The 21688-nt window shown below is 39.9% G+C and overlaps 2 protein-coding genes across 3 annotated transcripts; one reads left to right on the top strand and one right to left on the bottom strand.

Moving 5' to 3' along the window:
* Positions 1-223: 223 nt before the first annotated feature.
* On the bottom strand, positions 224-11946 carry LOC126995952 (uncharacterized). 2 transcript variants are annotated; one of them, XM_050855873.1, is made up of 7 exons: positions 11745-11946; positions 10463-10551; positions 9794-9937; positions 9240-9401; positions 6467-6617; positions 6161-6317; positions 224-5885 (listed from the first exon to the last, which is right to left on the bottom strand). In XM_050855873.1, the coding sequence occupies exons 1-7, from the start codon at positions 11755-11757 to the stop codon at positions 4757-4759; spliced, it is 1845 nt and encodes a 614-aa protein (XP_050711830.1). In that variant the 5' UTR covers positions 11758-11946; the 3' UTR covers positions 224-4756. The 2 variants fall into 2 exon arrangements, with proteins under 2 accessions (XP_050711830.1, XP_050711829.1); XM_050855872.1 differs by lacking the exon at positions 11745-11946 and adding an exon at positions 11235-11733.
* Positions 11947-14952: 3006 nt separating this feature from the next.
* Positions 14953-21674, top strand: LOC126995953 (R3H domain-containing protein 4-like). Its single transcript, XM_050855874.1, has 7 exons — positions 14953-15489; positions 16038-16210; positions 16485-16609; positions 17017-17179; positions 17326-17450; positions 18451-18592; positions 18782-21674. Exons 1-7 carry the CDS (start codon positions 15422-15424, stop codon positions 18889-18891), a joined length of 906 nt encoding a protein of 301 aa, XP_050711831.1. The 5' UTR covers positions 14953-15421; the 3' UTR covers positions 18892-21674.
* Positions 21675-21688: the final 14 nt, after the last annotated feature.

Here is a 21688-nt window from a genome sequence, read left to right as displayed (position 1 = left end):
AGTAGGCTACTAGATTGTGGAGGTTGAGGAGAAGGTGGTGAAGGTTAAAGAGTTGGTAGTTGTGGTTGATGAGTAGATTGTGGGGTTTGGGAGTAGATTGAAGAGGTGGTGGTGGTTGAGGAGGAGGGTGTGGAGGTCAAGGAGGAGGAGGTTTTAGGGAAGGTTGAGCTAGGCAACTTTCTTATCTGACACACTTACACTCATTGTTCAATTAAACTTCATGTAACTCATTTATATTTATTAAATATTTGTCAATATACACAACTTGTGAAAATTTTGCATGATTTTGTACAACATTTGTAAAAATACATTCCTCTGTGTCACTGTCATGCCCTCACCAGTGCTGCACCTGACATGCTCACTACATTTCCTGCCTCACACATCACAACAGGCAGTGACATGATCTATACTTTACACACCAGGGCATCCTCACTGTCCTCTTCTTCTAGTCCACCAGAGAGTAACAAGATCTTTATTTTATATGCTGTAATGTCCCCTCCTTGTACTGCTTCAGACATACTCTCAGTCCCTTTCTCATACACTACCAACATCAAAGTGATTTGTCACATACCATCATAAGATGTTTTTGGTCAAATGTTTCCAGGTATTGTTAAAACATATTAACTAATATAAATATTGGAGTAAGTCTACAATTGATTAATATGTACATAACTGCAGTTTTCCTGGTATGGGGATATTCTACTGTATATACTTAAGGGCTGAGCCACTCACTTCTCACTAATGGTAGTTTAAATGTTTGTTGAGCATGTGCATTAACTAATTAGCAAAAACTGACAGCAAAGTTGAGTAAGCAAAACTGTTGTCTGGTGTACTCATGAAACCACCCAAGTCAAGTGACACACTGCATCCACATAACCCAAAAGACCTTATAAAGATCCACGGCAATTATGTGCAGAAATTCTATGATATAAAGAATGCACACTGCAAATTCAGTCAGTGAGCAAAAATAATTGGTTACTGTATATGACTATGACTGCTTCATGTGCACTCCTTACAAGTTAAAGTCTATTTACTATTATATTTCAAATATTACTTACTGCCCTAGAAATGTCTCACTGATAATATACATATTGTGATCCACAATACACTGCAACTTGATATTGCAATAGGAAACTTTAAGAAAATCATTAATCACACAAAAAAATAAACAGAAAACTTTGTATCAAACTAATATCATCAATGTTTTTACTCAACAGAAGTTAGTTGTTTTTGTTTCTTAAACACTTTTGTACATTTTTTCATAGTACTAGCATGACTGCCCTTCAACAAGGCAGTAGAAATTTAGCTTGGTAATTTCTGCAGCTTTGGAGGCGCACTATTCCATAGGCAGGCAGTTTGGTCTGAATATAAAAAGTGTGATTATTGCATCTTTGTGCAAATAACCCATTCAATTTTCTATGGGACTCCTATTACACATTTCCCTACAACATATTTTTAACATTTTGGGTATAAAAGTTACATTAATGAGTTACCATAACTAAAGATGCAAGGCAGTTTGTTAACACGTAAGGAATTTTCCCACTGTCCAAGGCATTGTTACATACATTGCTAAAGCAGCTGAGTCCTAGGGTGCTACAGTCAACCTATAGAAATAAACAGGAAAGTTAATTATATTCCTTCATCATTAGCTGAACATGGTTAATATATGAAATAGGATAGATAACTGAAGAGACACCAGAGGTTGCAATAATGTACATCTGCTGCTGAACTGCTAATGCATGTTAACATGCAATTCACACAATCAAGTTTAAAGGTAATTGTGTTGAACCCTAAGTTCCTGAGTTAGCTTGAATATAGCAGCTGCCATGTTACCAACATGTACCACCAGACTTGTTACGAACCTCATTTTATTTGTGGCACTAAAAATTGTGGATGCACATTAAATGCTTTTATGCTGCACCTGAATTATACTTTTTAGTGAATGGATTTATTGTTTCAATGGTTAAACCAATGAAACAAATTTGTAATATGATTTCACACACACACACACACACAGCTGGAAAACAGAGGAGGATTGAAAGAGAAAATGAAAACTGGACGGAAAGTTACTTAAAGGGAAGAGAAATGAGAACAATGGTTAAGGACATGAAATCGGAATGGAGAAATGTAGATAGTGGGCTGCCTCAAGGATCGGTACTGGCACCAATACTTTTCTTAATATATTTAAATGATATGCCGGAGAAAGTAAATAGTTATATGAGCTTGTTTGCGGACGATGTGAAATTAATGACACGCATAAGAAATAGTAAAGACTGAAATTCTGCAACAGGACCTAAATAAGATTTGGGATTGGAGTAAGAAATAGGAGATGGAGTTTAATGTGAAGAAGTGTCATGTAATGGAAATGGGAAAGAGTGAGTGAAAGGAGACCAAAATGGACATATAAAATGGGAGATAGAAAAATATTAAAAGTTCAAGAAGAGAGAGATCTGGGAGTGATAATACAGGATAATCAACAGTCAGAGTCATGTAAATAGGATATTCGGAGATACGTATAGAACGGTAAAAAATATAGGAATATTATTCCACTACATGGATAAAGATATGATGATAAAGATGATTACCACTATGATTAGACCAAAGATGGAATATGCGGAAACTGTGTGGTCTCCCCATAAGAAGAGACACGTGAAAAAACTAGAAAGAATACAAAGGATGGCAACAAAGATGGTTCCAGAACTGGAGGGATTGTCATATGAAGAAAGGCTAAAGGAAATGAACCTGCCAACATTGGAGCAAAGAAGAGAAAGTGGAGACCTAATACTAATTTATAAATTGTGGTAAGTAAGTAAGTAAGAAACACCAGCAACACATGAGGATACAGTAAAAAATTGAGAAAAGCAAGATGCTTGAGAGACATAAAAAAATATAGCTTCCCGCAAAGAAACATAGAGGTTTGGAACAGACTAAGTGAGGATGTAGTATTGGTGAAGTGTGCACAACTTAAAGGAAAAACTGGACAAGTACAGATATGGAGACAGGACCACACGAGCGTAGTTCAAGCCCTGTAAAATTACAACTAGGTAAATAGTACACACACACACACACACTGCAAACATATTATATATATATATATATATATATATATATATATATATATATATATATATATATATATATATATATATATATATATATATATATATATATATATATATATATATATATTATTCACTCTAACAACAGAGGGAAGTTGAGAACTTCAAATACTGATGAATACTGTTCTTATGGTTTATCCATTCCAATAAACTGAGTTTTGAAAAGAAAAGAGAAACATCACACTTGTAAATTCTGTCATATATAAATTTGCCTTTTGGTGCAAAGGTACAGTCAGTCTATTAAGCATCCAATTCTGAAATATACGGAAATAGAATGAGCAGAAACAGCAGACATGCAAAAATGTCAGACATCTATGTTTTACTTTTTTGTCTGGTATTTCAAATGTTGCTAGTGGCAAAGCAGTTGATGCTACTTGGATCGGCTGTACACATATGGAGGGCATTTTGTCCTGTGCTGGCAGTAAGAAGGAGGGTTGAGCCATAACTATATAAAGGTTCCCATGAGAGGCACATCTTTAGTCTTTTGACACAAACTTGAGCCCTGTGGCTTGGCCCGGGGAACCACCCATTGTTTACACATCTAGCAATGACCTGCGCATGGCGATCTGTCTCACTGTTAGTCTGTACATTATCTATTTATGGAATATATATATGTTCATAATACGATTTCATGGTGTTATGAATGGCTTGGGATTTGGGGGAAAGACGACTCTGTAAGCCTTCCATTTCACTTGGCAACGTGGCTCATGCGATGGTGCCGCACAATTCACCCTTCTGCCACCATGGAAGACTCGCGTCGGGTCCTGCACAGCCACGCAAAAGATATTATATATAATGTAAATAAGAGAGAGAGAGAGAGAGAGAGAGAGAGAGAGAGAGAGAGAGAGAGAGAGAGAGAGAGAGAGAGAGAGAGAGAGAGAGAGAGAGAGAGAGAGAGAGAGAGAGAGAGAGAGTGGGGGGGGGGGGGGGTAGCGAGCTCCTCTGAGGAGAGTGATGGGGTGATGTGACAGTAGCGTGGCTCAGCAGAGTTGTGCCTAAAGGCTCAAGTTAGAGTCGATCGAGGGGAAGAGTATAGAAGATATTTTTCTCAATAACAATTTCATATATATTTCAGCGTATAAAACAATACAAATATAAAACAATTCCTAATGTGATAACAGCACAATAATCTATGTATATATATACATACCATGAAGGTATAACTTAGTAAAAGTATAACTTATTTTAATGACTAGATTAGTTGTGAATGTAATATGAGTAACATAAAATACAAACATAAGAATGCTGAATGATTTCGTAGAGGGCTTATGATTAAAATACAAGGATTGGGGCAGTAGGGAGACCACCAATAATGTGAATCAACAGAACTGAGGAATATTTGAAGGGGAGAGGTGGGAGGGAGCGTGTGAATGTAGCATCTATCAATTGATAAATATATAGAGGAGGAAGGGTGTGTAAATGTTGTAAAAGAGAGTTTATGAACAAGAACTATAGACTTTTCCCATGGCCATTCCCTCATGAGGATTCCCAGAGGGCATTAGTTACAGATATACATATTGATAACAAGCAGATATACATAACAAAACATAGGTGAACCAATACAACTTGGCACAACAAAAATGATAAGGCCAGGTAGCAGTGGAAAAATATTCATGACTTATGTTAGTTGTGTGCTGTTAAAAGTCCAGTGGCTTTACTTTTGCTGTGATTGCTGCATAACTGAAGTCACCATTATTGTTTGGCTCCATTAAAGTCTTTCCTTCACCCATGTTACAAGTGTAGGATATTGGCACAGAGAAGAAGGACTCATTGTTTCCCGTGGATGATAAAATGTCCGAACACATTTGTAGCTCTGTCACTGATCTCACACTGGGATGGATTCCATTTATTGTGGGTGGAACACCATTATACATAGGCTCAGTTTCTGTTGCACTTTTACCCTCTTCCTGTGAACTGTTTGTGGGAGAGTGGCTGGGGAGGATACTGCTTGCCCATGATATATCAGGTGACACTACATTTATTGCTGGTATTGAAATGTTTAGCGCACTGTATACACTGCAGGTGGAGGAAGGTGTGGTGGGAGAGGTGATGGTAGTTGTGATTGTGGAGGGAGGTTGGTCATTTTCCTTGCCTTCATTAATGGAGTTTTTTTCATTGCCAGGGAGGGTGTCTGCAGCAGAAGACTGGGAGCAGGATGTCACAGGCAAGCTCTTGGGTCTGCAGCCTTTATTCACCCCCCTGGCCTCTGTGGTGCCACAACAACTATCAGTCTGAGTTATGTCAGTCTTGCTCTGCCCTAAGGAGTAGTAATGTTGGAGCTGGTCCTGCAGGGAGACTATTACTGCAGGTATCTCATTGGTATTTTTCGGTGGAGTGATGGATAACTTGCTGAACTTAAGGAGCACGTCAGGCGTGTGGGGCAGCTCCTTTGTGCGATTTGCTAACCTTTGTTCCTTCCTTGCCTTGGCCTTCCCTCGCTTGCTGAGACGGGTCGAGCCACTTTCCTCCTCCTTTGATTTACAATAGTATGCCCCAGATGACTCTGGTGGCACCATGTCATCACACTTAGAGGAAGTACCTGGTGGCTCTGTTGGGTTGGCTGAAGGGAATGGTGGAGGCGGCAATGAGGGAGTGGTAGCAGGAGTGAGACTGGAGCAGCTGGACCATGACTGTTGTGAGCAGGTGGAGGCTGGGGTACTGGGAGTGGGAGCACCACCAGTCAAGCTGGACTGCAAGTAATTGATCAGGACGCGACACATGTTCTTCTCCTCCTCATAAGGCTCCCGACTTGCCTCATATTCCTCCCTGTAGAGTTATGACCAGTGAAACTAAACAAGAGGAAATTTGATTCTCATTTTGTATTCTCTTTATTACAAACTTATGAGACTTTCTCTTTTTTTTTTTTTTTTTTTTCCATCTTCAAGAGGCAAATCTAATTTAATTATAAAACAAGATTGGTTCTACTTTACAATTAAAGTTCTATTTGATGATCTTTCTAAAATTTGAAGGAGAGACTTTGAATTTTTTGTGAATATAAGTATAAGCTCATGAATTGGGAGGAACTATGCCAGCAAACCCACCACAATCTCCGTCTCGCCTCCTGCCGGTCCCTTAGTTGTTCCTGCCGCACACGTTTTTTCTCCTCATAGCGTTTATTGCGGGCAGCCTGCAGCTTCTGCTGCTGAGCCAGCCACTCCTGCTCTAGCTTTGGCCGCAGCTGTCGCAGTTGGTCAATAGCTGGACATGTGGAAGGACACAACCAAAATTATTTATGGCAGAAGTGACACATCTATTGGTATTAAGGGATAATTTTCCAAATTGCTGAACAACACCCTCGTCCCTATACCATGCTGGCATAACTCTTTTGTACTTTTTGAGTGTCTTACATTTCCTGTTGATAGAGATCTCCCCACGCACAGCGGCTATTTCCTTCTTAATCTTGTCTTCCTTGACATACAGAGCTCTGATCTTGGAGTAGTTATTGTTCCTCTCCTCTATGAGTCTGGTTCGCTCAGTGCGGTACTTCTTGTTCTCAGCCTGAAATTTAAAACACAAACTTAATGACCGTACACCACAGCCTCTACTAATGCAAGGCAATGCACAACCCAATAGCCAACCCATATATGCATGTTATGCACCTGTATAGGTGCCCTGTGCATTACTTATAAAGATCAAGATGATACTACATAATGACTGAATTAATTTCTGATTTTAAGTAGTAATTGACATAATGAAGAGGGCTGATACAGTGTGTTTTCTTAACAATATGAAGTATATGAGGTGTTCACCATAGCTGGGCACAATAACAGAAAACCTTATTCCCGATAACCGATAACTGATAATGGAAAACCTTATTTGGTCAGTGTTTTTGATAGTGTCTGTAATAGGAGAAAGCTGAAAGCAAATGTCAACAAAAGTAAAGTGATGGTTTGTGAGCGAAGTAGAAGTGAGGTTGTAGATTTTGTATGCCCATATAGAGTGGGAATTGAATGTGAAAAAGAATGCAAAATAATTTTGAATGGTGAAGAAATGGAGGAAGTCAATGAGTTTAAGTACCTTGGATCAGTTATGTGTAAGCATGGTGGTATGGAGGGAGAGATAAGAGAAAGGGTATTGCAAGGAAGAAGGGTGGTAGGGTCTTTGGGACGAATCATGAATGGCAGAAGTGTGAGCATGGAAGTAAAGAGGGATTTGAGAAATACAATAATAGTACCAACCCTCACATATGCAAGTGAAACATGGGCCTGGAATGAAAGTCAGAGGTCTAGAGTGCAGGCAGTGGAAATGAGTTACTTGAGGAGTGCTTGTGGTGTGAGTAGAATGGATGGAATGAGTAATGAAAGTGTGTACGAGCATTTTGGAATGTGTCACAGGGGTGAAGGAAAGAAGTGTGGAGTGGTGGAAGAAGTGAAGTGACAGACCTTAAAGTGGTTTGGCCACATTGAGCGAATGGAGGAGAGTAAGATGACCAGAAGGGTGTACGTGAGTGAGATAGAGGGAGGGAATGCAAGAGGACGACCTCCAATGAAATGGAGGGATAGGGTGCAAGAGTACCTTGGGGAGAGGGGGGAAAGATCTTTGAGAAGCTTTGAGCAGGCAAGGAGGGAGTGTCTGGATAGAGAAAGTTGGAAGCTCTTCTGCCGTGGCCATCCCCTGGTGGGAGCTCCTAGGAGCAGGCGTCGATGAAATGATGATGATGATGATAGAAAACCTTACCGGTGATAACCGATATTCGTTAACTGGAGACACAAATATAGGCGATAACCGATACCCGTTATAAATCCACAATTCCGATACTAGCTAGCGATAAGTCCGATAGGCGAAAACGATACTATATTGATATTTCAAATGAAAAACATAGATGAATTCAAATTTTCATTATCTGTATTTTAGAAGACTTACAAAACCTGAAAACCACACGTTAACACGTACCTATGGACAGTAATACTAGAAACGCCTGAACCGGTGTTGTGTTATTTGGCGTCCCCACCATTGGCGCTTTTGCTTACAAACACTGGTCTCTCATGAGCTGTGCATGCTCAGACCAGCAAGCGTAGACCTGTACACTCTCACAAAGCTTTCTAACCATAATTAAGAGTTGCTGGAAGGCTGAATCAGATATACAGTACCACTACCACCATCCCTGCTGATTCTATAACGACACTCTGCACAAGTTGTATTTATATATTTACAGAGTGTCATTCTAGAAACAGCGAAGATGGTGGTACTGTATGTCTGATTCAACCTTCCAGCAACTCTTAAGTTAATGTGTTGAAAAGCTTTGAGACTGTACAGGGCTACGCTTATTGGTTTGAACATGCGCAGTTCACGAGAGACCAGAGTTTGTAAACAAAAGTGCCAGCTTTTGACGATGGGACACCAAATAACACAACACTGGGTGCCTTCAATACCATGGCATGCTCACAAACGAATATGGAATATCAAATTTGAGGCAGTGAATAATAATTTTGGGGGCAAAGTTAAATGATTTTACTCTTTGATATATTGATTTTTGAGTCTAACAAAAAATAACCTAGTGTTTTAATGTTGATGATCTAAATATGAAATCTCTTCACCGAAGATATTTCATACCCCTAAGTTTTTTCATACAACACCGGGCGCCCGGGCCACGCATGCGCAGTAGGGAGGAGACTTTTTTTTTTCAAAGAGGCGGAAAAAAGTAGCGATTATCGCAAGTTTGGTTACAAAAGTAACGAAGATACCGATATATATTTAAATAAGTAGCGGATGGCCGATAACCTGATTTTGTTATCAGCGATAAAGTATTCAAATAACTTATCACGATAGCGCCTAGCTATGGTGTTCACCATCACAAGGAACTGGCTGCCATACCTGCTGAAAGCATTTTTTGTTGCCATCGGCTTCCTCTTTCCAGCACATATCAATAAAACTGAATATCAGCCCTGTACACTATGTCCATCACATAAAATCTAAAATTAAGAATTCTGGAGCATGTGGTATCTAGATCTTTTAACTATAACAGAGCAGCATCTCCTAGTGAACATAATGGTAAAGATCTTTAAACAAACACCATTAAAATAATGGCTTCAAATAATTTTTTGGTACACAAAAAATCTATTAGTATCCCTAGCAATCCGACACAAACAAACTTTGTTTGAGAAGAAGCACTGGTCTCACCTGCTTGGCCTCAAACTCTGTGAGGGTTCGAACAGATCTCCGGAGCATGGAAATTTCATCAAGAATCTTCTGCTCTTCCCTTGGTTTGAAGTTGTTGTTGCGTAGCTGGTACTCCAGCCTCTCTATATTATCATGGATTTGTCGCACACTGTGGTACCTTAGCTGTAGGGAGAAGAGTGGAAATATTTAATAGTGTTGGTGGGGAAATTGAACTTATAGTGAGGGATTGATCTACAATGAGAGGAAAGGTAAATTCTTTCCACTTCTGCAGAACGACTTCAATAAGTTTTATTTGTGGAAGCATGAATGAGACATGGAATTTAATTCCTCTATAATGAAGACAATTAAGAAGCATTGAACTGTGGAACAGCCTGGACAATGAAATTGTACAGTCCAAAAAACCTGAATGAATACAAGGACAAATTTTAATGAATGAGATCCAGAGACTGGACTCCAGAAGAACACAGTAGCTCATTTCCTGTATATCACAATTAAGTAAACTAGGTAAATATACACACACACACACACACACACACACACACACACACACAAACCTTTTGTTTTAGATGAGTAACTTCCTCGGAGATTGCATTGATTGCCTTGTTGCAGGCGTTAATCTCCTCCTGTAGTGTGTTTTTGACCTGTGTCAGTGGTTCCTTTCTCTCACGCACTGCTTTCAAGGTCTCTGTCAAGTGAGTCTGTTGGGGCAGTAACAAAATAAGCATTATATTGGTAATAATTTCCAAATCTTTCATATTTGCAAGATATAATGTATTTACCATACAGAAAGATACATTGTTTCAGTTCATAGGGAACCATATAATTTTATATTAGGAGGAAATAATTTAATTTCATTTTGCAGTGTATATCGTATATTGAAAAATAATACAATTCTTATAACCTTAATCCGGTAGCAGCGGGGATCATGTTTCTTAATGGTCCCTCCAAGCAAGAAAAATGAGAAAAAAATTACCCCACACACAAACCATTTCATAATATATATCAAAGCATTTGTGATCAGATTATGTATCATCTATTTTGGGGGGTAAATATCATGACACAAATTTGTCCCGTCGCTGCTACACGGTGAAGCCACAAATTTGGCCCATCGCTGCTACCGGATTAAGAGTAAGATGAACCATACTGAGCCTGCAATATACAACACCAAATTATTATGGTGTCTGTTCTGCAAATTTTCAACACACAAGCTGATGATAACTTACCAATTCAGATGACTTGGCCTTCACAAAGGCATGATGTGTTTCCAGTTTATCGGTGAACTCAGCCTGTGTCATACAAGGCACTGGCAACTCTGTGGAAGACAAATACATCAGTTTTGATTAGTAATGGTTTCTTTTGGTAACTGGGTATTAAAAACTGGAAGTTGTCCGTGCCATCTTGTGATGTCATATTAGCCAACCATCTGACCATCTTCATGAAAATTCATCAGCTGCATTTTTGGTTGGAGACATCACACAGTTTTTGTCCAGGTAAGAATGTCCAAGAACTTGTGGGGACTGGGAAGAAAACACTGCAAAGCTATTGTTTGGGTGAAGACCATGGCTGATTCCTGGCCGAGTGTCAGGAATAACATACAGGAGCGAGTACAGCAAGTGTCTGACAAGGGTTCAAACTACCCTGATATGAGATAAACGAAAAAAAAAAAAAAGGAAATCTAAAAACAATTGACAACCTATCCATATCCCCTTTGGCGCCACTACCCTAAGAATGTGGGACAGCATCAGTATATATTGAGTAAGGTCAGAGAATGGCTCCCCCCCCCCATGGATGCTGAGGTGACCCATGGCCGGGTGGTGGGGCTGTGAGGTGCAGGCAAGGAGTCTGGGGACTGGAGTCCCTGGGTGCATCTGACGTGTGTAGGTGTTTGTGTTGGTGGTGTGACGCACCACAAGTGTCACACGGACTCACCCCACAAACGTGACGTTCACACCTCTCACCCGCTGTGTATGGAAGACATAGGCTACTCTAACTTACCGCCATTGTCCTCTGGTTTGATCTCCGCCTTCTCCATGGTGGCCTTGGACGTGGTCATGGCTAAATCCCGAGAAATAGTTGGTAGGGAAGGAGCAGCCAGCCTCCCGCTATGGGCAGGCGCACTGTCCGCTGCTCCTGTGTCAACTTGTCAAGACCCACGGCAGAGGCTACAGTCCTTTACGTATTCCTTTCTCTTTTACAGTTTTATATTATCCTCTTCAAAGTTTACTTATCAACACCAGCAGATACAGGAATGCTTCATGGGGACGGGGAGGGGAGGGGGGCAACAAGTACAGGCACTGTTATATTATGGCATAACAGTGCTTTTCTTGCCCTGTCACCTCATATTGCGGGTAATGCACACTAACACATGGCGGAATGATCACTTTGAGAACCACATCGCGTCATTAGAAGCACTTAAAACGCTGTGATGTGCTGTGGGTCCGTCCTCGTAGGCTAGTGGCAGTGTTCTGAGCGGCGGTGGGAGCGGGAGGAGAACTGTGCACTCACCTTGGTCCAACATGGTGCAATTATTACGTTTTGCTGTGATTGCCCACGTTTTTAATGCTGATGTGTTTATCTTGATTATGAAGGATGTGCCTTATGCAACCACGACAAGCACTTGTATTGAACCAGATAAAAACAGAGAGAGAGAGAGAGAGAGAGAGAGAGAGAGAGAGAGTCCTTCAGTTTAGTTTCCTAGAATTGTGGGCGCCGCAGAGAGACGTGTGACTGGGATCATGGATACGTTACCCTGCAGTGTTGCGTCATCTGTCATGTGTGTGTGTGGGGGGGGGGGATCTTCTTACTTTCTCACTCTAAGATAAGTGACGAGGATCGAGAGCCTCTCATCGATTTTGTGTTGATATGTTAGAGATTCTGCCTATCATATTATAAGGCTTTTGGTCTTTTTTTTTTTTGTTTGTTTGTTTTTTGTAACACACACACACACACACACACACACACGCATATATGGTGCGATAATTAGTAACGTTGTATATTTTCAGCCTTAATAATTATGGCTGCCAACAAATGAACAAATGAACAAAACTATTATAATTATTATTATTATTATTATTATTATTATTATTATTATTATTATTATTATGTGTCAATCTATTAAAAAAGAAAACTAAATGAATAAAGGTGATCCTCAACTTTGTCTTATCAGTATTTCATTAAACTCTTGAAACAGAATGGAGGCTGCAGATAGCCAGCAAGTAGGCTGCAGTGATTAACCTAACTATATTTTCCCTTGCGTGTATCCTAGGAAAATTATTATTCCTCCCACATGCAGTGCAAACTGAGCAGCCGCACAGCTTTCTCCACCTTGGTTGACTGAAGTCAGTAATTAAGATATATGCATATAATCTGTATGTATATAAACACTCCTTGGGAAATGATCCAACGACCCATGCGGGCTATATCTTTATCACCGGCGTTTCCTATATCGTAGATCGAGATTAAACGCATACGTACCAACGTACCATGCATGCACACGTCTTGAAGCGATAAGTCCTCTGACACAGCAGTCCCTCTACCAACCCGCCCTGCGCCTTCCAAGCTATATATATAGTGTCCCGTTTAGTCTTGTATAGAGGGGCATCCCCGTAGTTGACGAGTGGAATAGGCTGGGTAGCCGTGTAGTAGCTGGATGTGGCAAGATTACTGCATTCAAGAGATTAGATAGGCGTGGGGAGGTGGATGATGGGTGCTACTGCCACTCGCGGTATAGGCCAGTGGGGTTTCTGCATACGTTCATACAGCATGTTAATTCAAATCATCTTGAAGCTGTAGACCAGTGGTTCTGAACCTTTTCAGAGGTGTCGAACCCTAATGAAAACCTCCATACAGTAGGCGAACCCCTCGAGTATGAAAAAAAATCATACAAAAATTAAGAAAAATGGCTTTAAAATTCGAGTATATTTAGATAATACAAAAAGTAAATTTCATGTTAATTATAATACAAAAATGAAAGAAAAACTGGCTTAAAATTCAATTGCAAAATTGCAGTGTTCAGAGCTTTCGCCGAACCCCTGGCTCACCGAACCCCTGCAGGTTAAGAACCACTACTTTAGACCATCCATGACGTTCAGATCGTGGCAGCGATACCGGTGTCCATGAGCTCATAGCCTATATAGCGTGAGGTAGTTACATACTTATTTTTACTTTTGCCATTGACAAGCTGTTAGAATTTTTGCTCTAAATGAAGAAACAATAAAAAAAATAAAAAAACTACTCATGCAAACCACCATATAGTTGTCATGCTTCTACTGCCGCCCACTGATCTCTATTATAACTGTTATAGGCTATTAGAGGTCAGTGCTGCCGCCACGCCACGTACTACACCTGTCGGAAATTACTTATTTTTTTCTCTGTAGCCAATTGGTAAAGATTGGTAAAGGTAGCTATTTTTTATAGCTATCTTATCCTGTTCTGTAGCAATTAAGTGCACACCAAGCGGAAAAAGGCATAGGTATTCATTCTTCTTTGTTGAGGGACGGCCCATTTGTACGTCGGAGCTGTAGAAATATGTTTGACTCGTCCCATGATTTTTTTTTTTTTTTTTACAGTATAGGAAGCAACTCAAGGGAAGCAAAAAGAAAGTGTAGAAAAAAGCCCGCTGATCGCTGCATGCTCCCATTAAAGTGAAAAGTAAAGAGTGGCCAAAAGAGAGGTCAACTTCGGGTGGAAGGATGTCTTGATACACTCTCCTTGAAAGAGGTCAAGTTATAGGTTGGAAGAAATACAGACAAAGGCTGTTCCAGAGTTTACCAGTTTACAGATATTACGCACAATGGCCAAGCAAATTAAACACTTGCCCCATCAAACTCTCTCCACCGCTGCCCCCTCCTTCAGCCTTTTACGAGCTGGTGAACTCAATTGATCTTCGCGTGAGTGTGCAGACTTGCATTACAATTAAATTCATGACACAAAAACGCACAAATACGATCTACCGAAGGAGTAACAATCCTTATGACGTGTATTTTGGTTCATGGTGCACCCAATGGCTGATGCAATGCGGCAGATAGGTTAGCAGCTTAGATATAGGTTGTCTCAGTTGAAGAATGGGCGCCTTAACACCCTCTATATCCATAATCACATGCAAGGGTCGTACTCTAGCAGTAGTACTCATATTTTCATTGCCGAACTTGGAAAGGCCTTGGGTTACATTCATTCGGGAAACTTGCCAAATGTCCTGCTGCCCCGCGTGCCAGGTTGGTGGTTGCATGGCAGAGCAACATTTATTTCCTGTAGTCAATGTGTATCGATCACTTTCACTATCCTGCCAGTAGGTGTATCGTCCTCTCTCTCTGATACCAGTCGGGCGCTTACTTTCCACAATATTACGCAATAATTAAGTTCCTAGGTCTAATACAATCCCTGTGCATTCTTATATCAGATTAACTGGGATGACAAACATATCCCATGGGGTATATCCCCAACGAAATACCAAAAAAAAAAAAAAAAAAAAAAAACATATATCCTAGGCCCTCTTCGATCTCTGTTGCATTTTTTGGCAGCAAGATAATTACTAAATCAATCAGTCAATCCTTTCCTCACTAACAAACTCTCACGATGCACTCTAGAAACACTTGCTGCCGAGGTTATATTAGTGAGAGGTGCTGTCTCAGTATGCCCTCGCCCGCCCCTCCCCCTTTTCCCTCACCCTCCCGCGTTCCGCTGTTGCGATAAATACCTCCTCGGAGAAATAAGTCGCTCTGATATCCACCGCGCATGCGAACTGGGGAATACACAGCAGGAAAACATACTAGTTTGCCTGATTTTGTTCTAGTTTGTCCACTTGTGATCTTTGTGATGGTTGATATTGCCCTCAAGAAAACAACACACCAGACCAACAGACCAAACAAGCAAGAACTAAGTGAATATCAACATGCCTGCCATATTTGTTTGTTATGAAGCCTTCTCTTGATTATAAATGTTTCTCTGACGTTTGTGCCACGTATTGGAGCCGAAACAGGACAAGTAAACGATAGCAGTGAGTGAAATATGGAAAAAGTAAGCAAGTTGAACCCCTCTCTGCGAGCTATTTTGCGGCTGCGAGCTCATTCCTACAACATCTCCCCAGCTGGTCACTGTAAACAACTTTTGTCGCTAGGGCGTCCTCGGTCTCCTTTATCTCAGTGTTTCCCTTCTCTGTGGGTGTGTAGCTCAACTCTGCCGTCATGGGTGTTATCAGGAACTCAATGAACAGGGCTCCGGTCATCAGCTTCAGCGACGAATCAATTAACTCGTAAGTAGCCAGGGAATAGAATAGGAGTGTTTGTATTTTTACTATTACGTGACTTTTGGTGTCCCTAGAGTTTTTTCGCATCTTTCATCTCTCAAGGACAAGGGAAACTGACATATGTTAGTGTTTGATGTGCTGTGGGCCCCCGTTATAGCAGTGAGGGGGGGAACTTTTGGGCAGGGTGATAGACTCTACAGGAAAATGCTGATGAATGACATTTTATCAGGATTGGCATCATATGAAAATCAAGTTTCATCATATTAGTATCAAAATCACATTACAGTTTGTTATTGCGCAAGATGTTACTCAGAAATTACACCCAACTCAGGTAGTTGACACTTTTGTGATAGATTTTAGTCTGCTGATCATCATTGATAACCATTTCTATTGCAAAGTACCAGTTTCTGAGAAAAAAAAAGCAATGATAAGGTTACTACTTCACAAGAAATGATCGTCTGAAGGTCTGAGATAATGTGGAATGGCAATCTTACTAACTTGTCACTAGAATTGGAATCCTCCAATATACTATCAAAGAATTAACCTATCACCAGACTTGGTATCAGCCAGCCTGCCACCCCTCCCTCTGAGCCTGAGACAGTAGAAGGGGATGTTGCTGTGCCATTTGTGCCCCAGCGGCGTGACCCAGCACAGCTCCTGCAGCGGCTGGAACAGCACCAGCACAACCGCCACAGTGGGGCCAGGCGCAGCAGGAGAGCCAATAATGGTGGGCTTGGGGGGCTTATGGCACTATATGAGAGATGAGATTAACAACGTTTAGCATCATTTCAGTACTGGCCACTAAGCAGATTAGAAGATTTTGGTTCCCTCTTTAGGCATTTATTTCAGTGTGCCTAAAGACAATTTTGTTCCTCCAAATCATTGATGGACTGGTATGCAAAACCTTACTCTATAAATTTCATTGTGCTTCCTGTCTTCATGTCTGTAGTATTTACTGCTGCTTATTATTCCATGGTGATAAATGTTTGTGTTGTGGGCAGCCCGGGCACTCCAGACACTTGTAGAAGATGAGCTTGAGGATTCCTTGGAGCCTACTATTGCTGATTTTCTCCCCAAGGCTGAAAATGCTTTCACCAAACTTCTCACGGACTCCAACAACATGCGGGTGAGTGTTCACCCAGGAACCGTTAAAGTCTAGAAGAGAGTGTAGTAATGTTACATTTCTGGTAAAGTAGGTAAGAACTCTTCTGCTTCAGATGGCAAAACTTTGGGAGATATTTTACTCATCCTAAGAGAGAACCTGGAGGCACGTTTAAATTTTCCTGGTAGAGCATACTAGAACTGCATATTTTTTACAGATGGGCATACAATGTTTTTCTCCTAATAGTTGACCATAGTGGAATTTTCCACTTCTTACAGTAATCTCTTAGAAATTTCCTCCCTTTAGCATAACAATGAAAAATATCATACACCTCTTTACTGAGCAACAGAACCTCTCATTTTACCTTGGTATGAGAATGTCTGTCATCAAAGATGCATCATATGTTTCAAGTTTTTACTACTTTTTCCCAGGTGTGGCAATACTTCATTACCCGTAATGAACAGGAGCAGCAGGACTACCTGGAGAGTGTGTCACCCAAGACTCACCACAGGAACAATGGCAAGGGACCAAGTGGATTCTCCTTCACGCAGATAAACAGTGAAACCTTGGAAGAAAACCTTCCTGGTGCTGAAGGTATGTATTATTTTATTAGTGTGTGTGTGTGTGTGTGTGTGTGTGTGTGTGTGTGTATTTACGCAGTTCATGGTGCAGGTTCACTGTCATGTTATTTTGAAAAATGTAGTATATTGTTGAGGTAACATTATTTTCCGTGGCTGCAGATTTCACAGTGGTGCCGCAGATGAGTGACTGCCGCAACCTTCACCCAGCATACACTGAGGTGCACAGATTCTCTATGATGGAGACTCAACTGCAGTCACTCCTTAAGAAGAAGCACCTTCCTCTGGTAAGGCTCATTGCCATATCTCTCATTTTACCCTTAACCCCTTCACTACGGCCGGTCCAAAACAGCGCCTCGTGCCGTATCTGAGATCGCCGCGCGCGCCAAATTTCAAATGTTGCTATTGAATATAACAAGTTTTCAGCCATAAAGTCAACATAATCATCATGTATTATTTATGAAAACATGCAGAATTAAATGGTGCACATAAAGAAACTCACTATGGCTGGGCCCAAACAGCGCCCTGCATCGTATCTGGGATCGCCGCGCTCGCCAAATTTCAAATGTCGCTATTGAATACAACAAGTTTTCAACCATAAACTCAACATAATCATCATGTATTATTTATGAAAACATGCAGAATTAAATGGTGCACATAAAGAAACATAAATTAATTGATAATATTGAGATGTAAGCATAAATATAGAGATATAATTCGTATATTGGCTAAAGTGAGCCAGGAAGCAGTATGCGTGTCCTCGGATATGGTACGGGGCACGCAAGGATGCAGTATATGCGTCCTCGTGTTGAAGGGGTTAATATAATAACTCTGCTAATACAATTACATTTGATACTAAATACCACATACAGAGGGAGTCTTTGTGCACTGCCTGTTTTTATACAAATAGGCCTGAGGGCAAAGGGTTCAATTTTCCCAAGGCATCACAACCCCCTTGTCACTGCTCCACAACACCCTGAGGGGTTGCAATTACATGTTGGTAACCCCTGAATGGTATAAAATGAATAAAAATTACTGCAGATGGTCACACTGATCCCTGTGCTATTTTTATTAAATAAGATAGATGAAGAATAATTAGAGGCACTAACATGAAGGGACTGGTTGGGATAGCCTTCCCCTGTGTAGGGGACTCCTGATGTTAGTTCTCCCATGAGTCTGATGATTGCTTTGCTTCATCAGCAATATATAGTGGACTCACTTTGCTGGTTACAGTATTGGCAATATTGCAGTCAGCATATTGTTCTTGAAAGATTTTTTTCATTGCAGGGTGTTCTGTCATACCTTGAGGATGAAATTGTGGAGATATTTGCTAGTGATCCACTTTCCATCTACATCACCTCTGAGTTAAGCAGCTTTGAGCGCCTCCTGCTGCATGCCCTCTGCCAGTACAACTTCCTCCGCTCTAAAAGTAAGTTCTTAAGGCTTTGTGTACCATAGAACTGTAGTGGGAATCAGATGTAATAATTATGTCTAATGTAGTATTGTAATGTATTAGTAACCAGTGCTTTACAAAGAGTCCAAAGTTGTTTTAATCTCAAGGGAAATATACAGGTACATTATTCTTAAGGCACATGTATATGAGTTTGCATAATTGCAGGCACTACCCTAGCTGGAGCAAGAAGAACTAAGGTTGAAAATTCCAATAAGTGTTTCCACGTACCTGAGATGTCACTCACTTCGTACATTGATAAGTTCTACAGGAGCTAGTAATGGAGTACGCTGACACACGCTGGCCAAGGACACTGGAACTGGACAGTCATGGAACTGGTAGATAGTTGTAATGGGCAGCCTTGCAGCTATTTTAAAAGTGTTTTGCTTAGATATATTTTAACATTAATTTAAGTTAATGAAGTGACAAATTTATGTACTTACTACAGTATAAGTAACTTTGCTTACCAAGTCCATCCTTTTGACCATGATCTAATGCCAGCCTCTCATATCACTGGCATTGCAGAGGCACAGTGACTTGTAGTGACTTGACATCACTACCAGCTTGACAGTTGTTACATGGTGCCACAGGTTTGTATTGTGCTGCCATGATCAGACAGACATTCGTAACTTCTCAGGTAAATAATAGTTCATCATAATATCAGCCAAGCGGTGCACTTCTTGGATTTACAGTCTCCTTTAGGGTCAGGGAGCCTTATGTGATGCAGTGTTAGTAGTACAATGAGCATGAGCTTAATGGCCCATATTATCCTGTTTTACGTGATCATGCAACATTCAACTGGGAAATGGCAGCACGATTTTGATCCAGATGTAACTGTGTTCATCATAAGTGTGTTCATCCAAGATTTATCAAAGATCATACTGAAATTCCATACTGCCATTGTTTTTGAGTAATTTTGGTCATTCATAGTGGCTTTATCAAAGGAGTGTTTATTGTGTGTGGCTTGCTTAGTGTTTCCAGCACCTGGATGTTAGTAAGTAATTAAGTATCCCACTTTTGTGAATATATAGTATAGTGCATATTCAGATTTATTAATACATTCATTATTACATGGATGATAATATTTTTTATAGTTGTAACATAACACAAAGTTCTTTTATGAAAATTGTATCAAATGTCAGTTAATGTTCATTATATTAAAATTAATAATTACAACATTATTTGTATAGTCTTAATATAAGGTTGTGTTTGCTCTGTCATGTATGCCATGACACTGAATCTTTATGTTATCAGTTTGCTGTTTTAAGTTTATTACATATGAAAGCTTGAAAGTACTGCAGCATTTATAGTTTCATATTCCCAAGACCAAACATCATTTAATGCACTAATACATTATAATTTATTATCTACTCGCCTAATTCTAACTTTAGTTCTAATTAAAAATGACGTTTTTATTACATAAAGATCACAATAAGTTTGATAAACTATTTCCATATCTGTAAGTAAGTATCTTCCAGGTACAAATCTTCCTTAATTATAATCACCTATAAATATATGAGTTCTGTGCTAAAGCAAAGCCATGAGTATGAATCTTGAATAGAGGAGAGGAACACCAAACATTCCTTGAGGATGTGACACACAGAGTGCAACAGTCAGGCTGGCATGCACACATCTCAGGGAGAAAAGGTGACAGCTGTTGAAAAGTTCAGTGAAGGTCATCCATGAATTATGAAAGTTCCTGTTAACACATTTTTTTTTTAATTCACAGCTTGTGTCATGCAAAGTGAAGGAGTTTACATTCATGTCAATAATATTTTTTAAAGTATATTACAATCATCCTGTTTTAGGGTGGGTAAAATATGCCAGCAATACTTCCATACCACTCGTTCATTTCCCTTTTGTGCTGCTGTTGTTGAAATACTGTTGTGGTGACTACACTAAACTCACCATATCCAGCTGCTTCATTACTCACAAATATTTTGCTCTCAGGAATATCTGATTTGAAACATTCAGTGTCGCATCTGGACTAAATAAGCAATCGTGAATCCATTAAATAATAGCAGGAGTATCATTTGTGTCATGTAAGTGACCCTAATACACAAGCCATTCCATCATAACCATGAAGAAAAACTGCCTAAGAAACATTGATGTTTTTGTTAATGTGGGACTGTTTATGAGCAACAAATATTCCTATATGTTATGCACAGAAATACACACAACAGGTGCTCTTGTGATTTGTTACTCTGATTAATCATTCCATGAAAATGTACAGTGTTGGCGCTACATCCAGGCACTTCCCCTCGCAGGATGCATTTGTCCTTTACTGACGCTTGATTGGGAATAGATGTTTGATGTTTGTTTGGCAAGAATACCAATCTTAGTGTTTGCTTCAGATAGGCACCTTCAATATAAATAACAAAGCCATCTGGCCAGTACATACTACTGTGTACATAAGAAAATAAGCAGCCTCCCTCCTTTGCTAGTGTCCTAATGCCACTCCTCTGCAATTATGAGAAGCTTGTATTTTTTTTTTTTTTTTTTTTTTTTTTTAGTGGTGTTATTGTTACGAGAAATAACTGAAGTATGCATGTATATTTATAATCTCCAATTTTTTCTTGTTTCATGTATTTTAAACAGTATGCTTCTTGCTACTGCTGTTTTTTGCATTTGGGATTCCTTGAAAGTCGTAGAAGTGATGGTAGTTAACCTAGCTTCTAAGGGTGTGGACTTACAAACCTGCCAGCATTCACTCATTCTTGTTCAGTAGATGGAACATGCTTTGCACTACTAAAGAGCTTAATGAACACTGCCAAACTCTATCAGCACCAGGCACTTTGCCTAATTAGTTAGTTACAAGCCTCATGGGCAACTAATCCATACTAATGAAAAAAATCTGAGCATGATCTTACACACACCCTAATGCACTAGATATTCATACTTTTTTTAATACTCTATTCTAACATCGAAAATTTAGTTCTTGCAAATTACATGCACACATAGATCAAATAACATGTGGTAAACAAGCTGTTGCTGCATAACAAATAGTAATCTAGAACAGCATCTGTAACAGTACTTACTGTAAAGTAAACAATGAAATAATCCTGACTAGGAAAG

The sequence above is a fragment of the Eriocheir sinensis genome, chromosome 9, assembly GCF_024679095.1.
Source record: "Eriocheir sinensis breed Jianghai 21 chromosome 9, ASM2467909v1, whole genome shotgun sequence".
Taxonomy (NCBI): Eukaryota; Metazoa; Arthropoda; class Malacostraca; order Decapoda; family Varunidae; genus Eriocheir; species Eriocheir sinensis.
The sequence above is the reverse complement of the archived record's forward strand: the minus strand, read 5'-3'. Positions and strand labels throughout refer to the sequence as shown.

Bases quoted from the DNA above. Each gene is read 5' to 3' on its own strand.
- LOC126995952 (XM_050855872.1), bottom strand. From the start codon at position 11,292: ATGACCACGTCCAAGGCCACCATGGAGAAGGCGGAGATCAAACCAGAG. The intron at 9,402-9,793 runs GTTTGTGTGTGT...TTCTCCCTACAG, and splicing joins TTACTCATCTAAAACAAAAG to CTAAGGTACCACAGTGTGCG. The intron at 5,886-6,160 runs GTGGGTTTGCTG...ATAACTCTACAG, and splicing joins GAGGCGAGACGGAGATTGTG to GGAGGAATATGAGGCAAGTC.
- LOC126995953 (XM_050855874.1), top strand. From the start codon at position 15,422: ATGGGTGTTATCAGGAACTCAATGAACAGGGCTCCGGTCATCAGCTTC. The intron at 16,211-16,484 runs GTGGGCTTGGGG...TGTTGTGGGCAG, and splicing joins CAGCAGGAGAGCCAATAATG to CCCGGGCACTCCAGACACTT. The intron at 16,610-17,016 runs GTGAGTGTTCAC...ACTTTTTCCCAG, and splicing joins CGGACTCCAACAACATGCGG to GTGTGGCAATACTTCATTAC.